Source organism: Cucurbita maxima, unplaced genomic scaffold (genome assembly GCF_002738345.1).
Source record: "Cucurbita maxima cultivar Rimu unplaced genomic scaffold, Cmax_1.0 Cma_Scf00003, whole genome shotgun sequence".
Classification (NCBI taxonomy): domain Eukaryota; kingdom Viridiplantae; phylum Streptophyta; class Magnoliopsida; order Cucurbitales; family Cucurbitaceae; genus Cucurbita; species Cucurbita maxima.
This window is the reverse complement of record NW_019272019.1, coordinates 164,496-175,003: the sequence shown is the minus strand read 5'-3', so window position 1 is coordinate 175,003 and position 10,508 is coordinate 164,496. Positions and strand designations below refer to the sequence as shown.

General features: G+C 36.4%; 1 protein-coding gene across 2 annotated transcripts; it reads right to left on the bottom strand.

Moving 5' to 3' along the window:
* Window positions 1–434: 434 nt before the first annotated feature.
* Window positions 435–7,868, bottom strand: LOC111477135 (putative 1-phosphatidylinositol-3-phosphate 5-kinase FAB1D). 2 transcript variants are annotated; one of them, XM_023121129.1, is made up of 13 exons: window positions 7,710–7,868; window positions 6,792–7,054; window positions 6,650–6,683; window positions 5,940–6,566; window positions 5,280–5,427; window positions 4,856–5,197; window positions 3,943–4,671; window positions 3,475–3,809; window positions 3,263–3,389; window positions 3,039–3,176; window positions 1,649–2,923; window positions 1,307–1,573; window positions 435–1,158 (listed from the first exon to the last, which is right to left on the bottom strand). In XM_023121129.1, exons 2-13 carry the CDS (start codon window positions 6,997–6,999, stop codon window positions 820–822), a joined length of 4,569 nt encoding a protein of 1,522 aa, XP_022976897.1. In that variant the 5' UTR covers window positions 7,000–7,054; window positions 7,710–7,868; the 3' UTR covers window positions 435–819. The 2 variants fall into 2 exon arrangements, with proteins under 2 accessions (XP_022976897.1, XP_022976898.1); XM_023121130.1 differs by lacking the exon at window positions 7,710–7,868 and adding an exon at window positions 7,442–7,590.
* Window positions 7,869–10,508: the final 2,640 nt, after the last annotated feature.

Genomic DNA, 10,508 nt, shown 5'->3' with positions numbered 1-10,508 from the left:
AGCTAATAGATTTTGTAGATTGCTCCCTAAATAATAAGTCATTGAGCCCGTGTAGCCTAAGTCGAGTAACATCTTGCACGATCAAGTATGAAAGTAAGGTGTAGGTAACTAGTAAGCATGATGTCAAATAGATGCATGTGTCTAGCAATGCAAGAATGATTTGTAGAGTTTGTTGTATCATGTTAGATCATGATCACACACATACATGAAGCGAACACACATACATGAAGCGAACACACATACATGAAGCGACCGCACGTGATGACTACACAGAGGAGGTAGAGCTTCGATGGATTTCAACCCACCCACGACTACTTGCAAAGAGAGGCACCCCGACGATAGATGCCTAAGCACGTGGTCTCCCCGCCCGCCCTTTAATATAGTGATGATATCCATAGGTCACCAAGAAGGCGAGACAATGTCATCAGGAGAGTTTAAGTAGAAAAATATTTATATATTTGATTCTTTGTGAAAATGAATGAACATCATCAATGGATATAATCTATCAGAAAAATCAACAAATCTTAACCTATACACTTTTACTAGACAATTACTTTTTTGCCCCTCAACTGGACAACCTGAGCCTACAACAACTTCACCACCCTAGAATTTTGCTAAAAAATTGCAGAATATCAGGGCAAATTCATGAATGACCTTGCCATGCCCACCATCTATTTACACTACAGTGAACTTGCAACTATAATGAAGCAGCAGCAGCCATGAACTTTAGTCAAAGACCTCATTTTTTCCATTTCGATAGATAGATATATAATGTTAAACCGAAACCGAGCAGAGAAGCCCCTGCTGCCCCTATGGGCTTCAAGAAGAGAGATCATTTTCTTCGGCGTTCGTCTGGGAAGAAGCATGATCTATGGTGCCACCACAGGCTCCCCATGGCCCATGGAGATTCTGCTGCTGGCACCAATTATCTGGGACACTCAAGAAGTGTGCAGACATGAACTTTCTAAATCTCCTCTTGTACTCCTTCGGAGAGACAACTGTGGGCAGAACATTTTTCGGTCTCAGGGAGGATTTCGCCCATGTCTCTAGTTGCTTATCCCACGTGTATTGTCTAAGGTAATCGATAATCCCACATACAAGTTCCTTCTTCTTGGCATCGACCCCGACAAGCAGAGAATAATCCATAACATTCATAGACTGCAAATATTTATAAACTTCAAATGTTTCCTTACGAAAGATGAAACTATTGGTAAACAAATGATTATCAAACGAGACATAAATGTTTGAAAATTTGTAAGAAATGTATCATTGTTAATGAACATAAATGAATTAGTTTTGTACTCACATTGAGAAAAGCAGTATCATTCCAAATTGCCCGTTGCAACCGACGCTTTGCTTGATTATTAACATAGAGGGGAGATGAGTTCATGTCATTCACAAAGTTCTGATCTAAGAGGACTTCACCAAAATCGTTAGTAGCTGGATTGTATCGAGCATGTAGAGCTCCTTTAAGATCATATTGGCGAATTATGTTGCGACCGAAACTGAGATTCTCCATGACCATCAATTCATGCCTCACCTCTTTTCCACTCTTGGGCTCTCTCACTGTTACCTGTTAAAAAGAACGTTAACAAGGACAACCAAAATGTTGACAAAATGAATGTTCGGAATGTTCGGTCTATCATACCTGATAGATTCCAAGAACTTTAGCGAGGCAGGTCTGGTTCCCCATGTCAAATGATTCATTAATGTACTTGAAATAATCGGGAGCGAACTTCATAAATGACTCATATTCGGTCCTTTTAATTTCTTTAATAATGAACCTGTCATCAAGTGTCTTGGCGAAGAAAGATTTGCTCTTCCCGCCTTTTGCATTCCAGTTTATACAACGGCTTAGGGAAGCTATGTAATGGAGCTCAGATGGGCAGCATCGTCTACGAAGATCACGGAACTGATTGAAATATGGACAATTCACAAGATATTTTCCCTTTGCTAGTGACTTTATGACCCCTTCATGTTCGGCTCGCTTGAAAGTCTTTGGGAGAAGAGAATCCAACAAATTTAACCTGTCAAAACTTGAGAACTGATGTTCTTCTGAAGTGACGCTCGAATCAGAATCTGAGGATCCACTGGAGGGAACTTTATTTAGACCCTCTCCCTTACTATCCTCATTATGAAGATCTGTTTCAAGGGATAGATCCTTCAACAAAGCAAGTACACAAGCAACTATGCTCGAGAGTTCGCCCTCGTAATCTGAAACAATAAACTTCTCATTTGAAAGAAAAATGTGTAGCTTCTGTCCTTCTTTGTTGATGAATTCATGGGCTGTGGGTAAGAGTTTTGGAGTATAGTTACTGATGGATTTGAGTTCGGGAAAATAACTTCTCTGGATGTCCCTCATGCGCATTTGCTGGATCTCCGAAAATGGTGTCCAGAACAATTTGTCCGAGGTCAAATTACCAGTTGAACTTGGAATATCACCAGATGACAGAACCCTTCCTGCTTGAGGATCCTCATCATCCGAATGGCGACGGTTGAAGCCATTTAACAACGATCCTTGGCGAGAAAGTTGTTTGGGGCTCAGATCATCCATAATTGGTATCTCTGTGACTTCAGTCGCCGAAGGTAAACCAAGTTCATCACCATCAGACTCTCCATCCAAATGTTCGACTGCAATTTCCTTCGAATGTAATGCATTTTCATCGACTGATACATCTTGCTGAACGTTTCTATCATCAGTTTGTGCAATTGATTCTAATCCCTCATGTCTGACTGGTTCAGGCTCAACATTTTCAGAGGTGCCAGAGTTTATTGTAACGCCCAGTGATGTTAATAATTGCAAGCGTTTATCCCAAATACATGATTCTAGTAGCAGCTCCCAGAGCAATCGATTCAGACTGAGATATTTGTGAAAAGGGAAGTCCGGGTTTCCTTTCTTAGTAAGAGAACTTTGAATATTTAGCTGTGTTTCATTCAATTAATAGAAAGGGGAAAGTATGCCTTAGAAAAATAAGAGATGCACTTCTTCATAAGCAAAAAGGGAGAAGAAATTCAAAAGAAGTAAAGTTAAAGCTAACCTCAAATTCTGATCTTTCTTCGTTCAACATTTCTTCTAACAAAGAAAAGTCGTTTACAGTTGAACTTTTACGTTCGGATATGATCTTCTTCAGAAACTGCGCAATCTCAGTGAAAAGTATCATCCCTTTCTCATAAACCTTGAACAGAGAAGATTGACAGTTGGTTAGAAAGCAGAGAAGTATATATTGAGAATTGACAGACAAACATAGATAAGATTACATACATTTTCAGTTTCTGTGATGAGATGACCTTGTCTCATTGAATTGTTGAACTCCAGTTTCTGAGGAGGCATAGAGACAGTATATATTGCTACCTCCGTATATCTGAACATAGCAACCATATTGCCCAGTCTACAATCCACAAGAACAATAGCTAAGGATGACTGAGTTCAGGACAGGAAAAAAGGAAATGCAAGCAATGAATGACAACACGTACCCGAAGAAGTAGAGGAAGTCCCCGAACAATGAATGACCACAAACTGATGATTTACTAGGTAAAGTACAATCAGAGAAACAAAGCTCCAAAAACTTTCCGAATGACAAGCCACGTGCTGCCGTGGAGATCAGCACCCTTTTTGTGGACTTTGAAGGTCCTCCCTTAGATTTACATTTACTGCAACGACTCCACATCCAAAGTTTTCCTTCTGTTTCACCTGGCAAAACTTTATCGACTGGAAGCTGTTTGACTTGAATGCAAAGCTGCTTTCGAGAATGTGCGTAATAGTAATAGTGAGCTTCCGGCAGTTCACCACATACAGTGCAGACGTTCTTCTGCAATTTCACCAACATCGAGTCAGAACCATCGTAAACAATGTTGATCTTTATCATGACTAGACTCTCAACAGCTTAGTAAATTAAAAAGATAGAAGAACAGTAGTAACATTGTTGTGACTCCATTACAAACCTGATTTAGTAAATTTTCTTGTAAAAATTTCCCGAGAGGAGCATCAAAATTCTTGTAGAACACAATATGTGAAAAATGACTTTGCTCACACATGGTTCCCTTCAAAGCATTTCGGCTCGACATCAAAACCAAAATACTCTGAGAATTGAATGGCGTCTTCTTCGGCAGTTTGTCTTCAGAATAGTTTGGAGCAGTTTCATGGAATCCAAACCCTTCATCAAAGGTTGATTGATGGGGCACAAACTGTTCATGAATTGAATTCTCTTCATCAGAACTACCCCTAACTTCCACATCAAATTGATCAGCTTCCGGTGGAGTAGAGGGAATTGAGTCAGACTTGGCAACCAAGCCACTCAGGTCTTTTCCATGTCCAAAATAAGAAGAAAACGACTGACAGGGAGAAGCTAAGAAAAAACTTTCTCCCATGACTCTCTTTAATGAATCAGAAATGGATGAGAGTCCAGAAAATATGGCAGCATTATATGGTTCCCCCTCCAGGTTTGATCCGTTAGAAGCCCCTTGTGCATTTGGGCTACAAGGCTCTAAAGGTGATTGTGGATCGGATGAAACAGTAGCTGGTACTCCACCAAATGGAATAGTTGCAAACATAGCTCGCTGATCAACAAGGAAAGAAGTCTCTAACATTAAGTGAAATGCCATAACAACAGCAATCTGCACGACAACCTTTATCTTCTTCAATTCATCACTGTGAGCTCCTTTCAGCAAAATCTGCAGCAGATTTTAAAATTTTTAAATAAAATCAAATCAAATCAATAAGCTTGATATGAAATCCAATCAGAGAGAGTATATCGTCCATCATCCATTTGTATAGGTGACAGATAATCAAAGAATTTGTCTCAAACTCAATGATATAATAGTAAAAGATAGCCTAAATAAGAAAAAATATACTGACCGTACAACCCAAACGTGTTGGACAGCCCTCAATAAACATTAAAGTTTTAGTTGGCCTCTTTCCTCCCTCCAAAAGACCAGCATGTTCTTCTACAATTTTTTCGAAGTAAACAGCATCACATTGTCTGGTGTTTTGGCTCATTAAAGTTTCAGATGTCAAAATTGGTGAACCAGTACAAAGAGCTATTCTCTCCAGACGGTGGAGCTTCATATCAAGCACTAATGTCATGCCTTTCTTGAGCATTGCTTCTTGGATAACTCGTGATGTAGTTTTCTCAACTAAAATCACATTTGCGGTGCAAACTTCAATCATCTCTATAACATGCTTCGTAAAATCATTTTCCTGTGTTCAGACAGTAAAAAATCATTTTCCTGTGCATTTCTCAGTGACAGAATAGTCAGACTGAAACATCTAAATTCAGTACCTGATCCATTGAATTAAATGAAGACAGTCTACTTATTGGAGCCTCACCAAGCATGCCTTCAATCAGTATTAACTTTGGGTTCTTACAATGTGTTGGCATGTGCTTGTGAGCTGCATGCTTCTTGAATACCATACCCTTGACAAATTGACTACAATTGTAAGGGGAAAAAAACTATGTAAGAAGCTGTCCTACTCTGTTGCACTAACATGTAATAGGGAAGAGAGAAAAACACACACACACCCAAGGGTTCGTGCTCCACTCACTCTCACATGTTTCACTTGTTCATGCCGTCACTTCAAATGAGAAGAATAAGAAGAATTAAGGGAAAGGAAATACGCTCCTAGACAGGCTTTTGAATCCATTTGTTCGTGTTATATGTAACATAAGCTTTTAATTAAAAACGAATAAAGAATGAGATTGTCTACAACACCCAATTTGAATGAGAACTTGTATGAAATAGCATAGTTTATAAAAGTTTAAACGAACCAATAGGTATGTATATACCAACAAGGAAGTCACAAAGCATTGGCTGATGCAGTAGAGACATCAAAATTATGGTTAAGGGATAAATACCTCTCTATATTAAGTTTGCAGACAACATAACATAACATAGTTTAGTAAATTACATGCTCAAAACTTCAAGGTAGTTTTCAAAGTTACCTTTGGCTGCGAGTTCCTGTTGCAATGCACTTTACTTTCACATGAGCTTCTGGATCCACCGCTTTACCATTTACTACAGGCTTCAAAAATGTGGCAGCTTCCCAGGACAAAGAAGAAACTATATCCACCCAATTTTCACTACCCTCCCCTGATGAGGCAACGCCTACGAATTTAAGAAGATGACCAATGAACACCTTGAACTTCCCATTCATAATCTGTTGCATTGCCCTTTGTTTTTGCTCTTTAATCCTATAGCTGATACTGGCCTCATCGACAGAGCGACTAAAGGAACTTGACGTGTTCCATTCTGTGCTGTCATCAAACTCGTCGTCATCGTCGTCATCATAACCCATCCCACCCTCCACGTGATCCTGTGGGTCCTCTGGCTCTGGAGGATCCCACAGATCAGTATCCAACCAATTAGAATGGGATTGCTCAATTTCCGCATTGACACGAACACCAGAGCCGTTGTGTGTTGCCTCTTGGCTAATTGTGATTACACTTTCATCATCTCTTCCACTGAGCTGACCGTTGCTATGAACTACTTCGCTCCAGTTCTGTGACATCCTTTCTTGCCTACAATCGATGCTGTCTTGGCTACTTCTTGTTGTACCTTCTTGACCATCCCTAACAAAACAAAATGTATGCAATGACGTCAAGAAAAGTTGTGGTAGTTGACTAAAAAAATTTCTTTTAGTAAGCTATCTTACTTGATATCTAAATTTGCCACTGTTGAACAATCACCTGATATGAAAGAAAAGATAAAGGCATTAAATCATGAGAACCGAGATTCAGGGTGGAAAAAAAAGTATGGAAACACTTGAAAGAAGTATAATTAGCTAGAAACCCAACTATCGCAGCTCGACAGCGAAGGCATTGGACTTAACATCAACGCTTCACTCGAACTTTTATTATCCAGATTCATTGCTTCTAGCTCCTGGTTCTCTTTGCAAACTCTACATATACACACGGTGCCAGAATCATCTAAATCAAACGAATTACCATTCCCCAACCTTTTGCCCTCTGAATCTGTTATCACAGCACCACAATAATGGCACATACCACACACCAAACTCCAGTAATTTCACTCCAGAACAGCCTCTCCTACACCAATCCTAGGAAAAACAACATCATTGTCAGTACATGGAAACCACATTTAAGTGATTGTAAACTAATCAGTAATTACGATAGACAATTCATTACAAGCCCTGAACCAAAAGCCTCTAAAATATTGCATGCAGAAAACAAATATTCAAAATGCTCCAACATCCACAATCCAATCAGGCTATTTAAAGAAATTTGATACCGATCAAATAGTATGATTCGGAGTACCAAATAACACTGAAGCAGCCAAGAATCTGTGTTATAAAAAAAAACAATACGTAGATCTCCAACTATAATTCTTCACCAAGAAAAAAAAATCAAGAAGGTGAGTCAAATTCCCAAGAAACACAAGAAATTCCACCCCCACCAACACAACACTATATCATCAGAAAGCATACCGAGAAAATTTAAGAAAAGAAACACTAATTCGCTTTCGTAATTGAACATCAACCAACTAACTAAAAATCCACCGGATAATCATGAAAACCAAATCCGACGCAGCAGCCTCAGAGCCAAGAAATATTAAAAAAAAAAAAAAAAAAAAAGAAGAATTGAAGGAAATGGAGTAAATTACTTCCCATAAAAGCAATCAACGGGTACAAAGATGTGGATATTTCTTCAAAATCAATCAAAGATCAAGATAGAGAGAGAGAGAGAGAGAGAGACCTTGTTGTTACTTCGGATGCAATTAATTGGGCGTGAAGAAATCAAAGAAGAAGCATAGAAGAATGGGTATGGCTGGGAGACGGGTTGCAGAGTCCAGAAGAGTTCAAAGTGACGAAGAGAGAGAGAGAGAGAGAGAGAGAGAAAGGGGAATTTATATTGAAGCGAAAAAGGGGGAAAGGAAAGAAGAGATGTAAGCGAAGGTGGAGAAAATTGGGACATGGATGGACAATTAAGGAGGCGAGAAAAATAATTAAAATAATAATAAATTTTACTGTTTCAAAAATAATAATAATAATAATAATAAATTCTATTGTGGGACCCACACGTATTTTATAATTAATAGCAAAATTTGAATAATGGTATTTATAGAATTATTGTATTTTTCTTTTTAATTTTTAATTTTTAATTGTATATACAAAAAAAGAAAACGAATCATTGTATTTTTTTCCATTATTAATTTTATAATAAATTGTTTTATTTATTTATATTTTACATACAGCTGTACGGTATTTATGTTCGAATGTGGAACATTCTCATTTGACAATAGAGATCGCCTTTTTCCTTTTCTTTTACATTTATGAGATTAAAATATATTAATTTTCGAATTATCATTTTCTAAAAATACGAGTATTTAAATAACTCGGAACTATCCAACCCAACCCAGGTTGGGTTGCGTTGAATGAGTTGGTTCTCGGATTGACATTTCTTACACGACTCTCCACAATGGTATGATATTGTCCCGATGTGGGACTCTGCCTTCGTACCTTCAAGGAGGCTTGACTCCTTTTTGGAGTCCTTTGTTCGACATTTGAGGATTTGCCAATCTATTGGCACGGCTAAGTTTAGGGCATGACTCTAATACCATGTTAGACGAACACGACTCTCCACAATGGTATGATATTGTCTACTTTGAGCATAAGCTCTCATGGCTTTGCTTTGGGCTTCCCAAAAGGCCTCGTACCAATGGAGAGTGTATTCTTAGATTATAAACCCATGATCATTCCCTAAATTAACCGATGTGGAACTTTCATCATCCAACAGAACAAATAACCTGATCAACTCAAACTATCCAACTTAACTAAGGCTGAATTGGTTGGGTTGAATTTTTTATTTCAAAAAGTTCCATTTCTTTTTATTGGGTCAATCCGACCAACCTGACCAACCCGAAAATAAGATAACATCATTCATATATATATAATCCTATATATTTATATCCGTTAAGATAAGATCAAACTTTTTAACTGGATGTACACATTTTCTCGTAACTACGAGAATAAATTATGGTCAATGAGTCTATTATTTTCGTTTAGTTTTTTTTTTTTTTAATTTAAAAATATTATTGAATTTTTTTATTAGTTAAATATAACAAAGAAATTTAATTCAAAATAATAAAATTATAAAATTATAAAATAAAACAAAGGGGTGTTGTGCGTTTTAGTCAAAATAATTTCAAAAGTAAATTAATTAATTAATTAATTAATCCAACAACATTTGTCAAATTAATATTGTGGTTATGGGTCATGCATTTGTAGGAAATTAAATACATTATTATAAATTTTGATTCGGTCTATGAGTTGACTTTTGTTTCTATTTGGTCATCTCGACCAATCTGACCCGCTCGAAAATAAGGTTACAATTCAATCTAATTCTATCATATGTTTATAATTGAGTTGTGACTCCCAAATGTTAAATATTTGACCTTTATAATATTTTAGTTATGAATGAACATGTACTGTAGATAAGTAGAATTATTTTAAATAATTAAAAAAAACAACCCGACAATCCAATCCAATCCAACTCGAAAATAGAAGGTTGTGTTAAGTTTTGAACTTTATTCAGGTTGTTCAGATCACCGGCCCAACTAACTTAAAATAACCAACTCAATTAATCCAATACGTGTACTACAATTTAGAATAAAATTCATTGAAATAAATAACATATTTTTTTTTATTTGATTCTACTAGTTAATTATAAATTATATTTACTCGCATTAAAATTTATTTGAAGGAAATTTAAAGTCTTTAAAGTAAATAATGACCCACTCTTCAAAAGTGAAATTACAAAATTATCCTTGGCATAATTTTTCTTTCATGCTTAATTAATTAATTAATTAATTAATTAATAATTATAATAAATAATAATTATGATAATCCAACAAATATGAAAGTTTTCCATATTTTCTAATATTTTTTCAAGCCCACCTTTAAAAACAAAATAATGGCTGCCACTGAAAATAAAAGTCAAAATTAAATAAAATTATGTGGATTTTATTAACTTCATAAAATAAAAATAAAAAAGAATTCATTGGCCTGTGAGATTCCGGCCGATTGTGACGGTGACCAACAAAAAACCCGAAGAAAAGTAGGGCCGATTATGGAAATAAATAGAAGTATAAGGTCCTGAATGTAAATAAATTAATTGGTATACGATTTAGACACTTGCCGAACAATGCGAAATTAGGAGGAAACTTCGTGGTTGGATCACCTAAAGTCGTTTGTACAGTAATTTCGTAAGCACGACTGATTCTTTTGCCACGTGGCGAAATGTGATTCCACCGACCTGATTATAGGGGTTTCGGATATGAATGGAATAAAAGTAGTAAGAAGAGATAGCTTTGACATTTTTGTCTCAATTAGATTGTAAGATGGGATCGATTCAGAGGATAATTTTTATGTTAAGTTGTATTCCATAAATATATATTTATTATTATTATTATAACAAAAGAATCAAATAAAAGTCTGAAGTACAAACAGAGAAATTTTTCATTTATTTTTTCGATTTATTATTATTGTTTTTTAA

Excerpts from the sequence above, each read along its gene's own strand:
- LOC111477135 (XM_023121129.1), bottom strand. The coding sequence starts at position 6,999 with ATGTGCCATTATTGTGGTGCTGTGATAACAGATTCAGAGGGCAAAAGG. Across the intron at positions 5,428-5,939 it reads ACAGGAACTCGCAGCCAAAG|TCAATTTGTCAAGGGTATGG; the intron begins GTAACTTTGAAA and ends TTACAATTGTAG. Across the intron at positions 1,574-1,648 it reads AAGTTCTTGGAATCTATCAG|GTAACAGTGAGAGAGCCCAA; the intron begins GTATGATAGACC and ends TCTTTTTAACAG.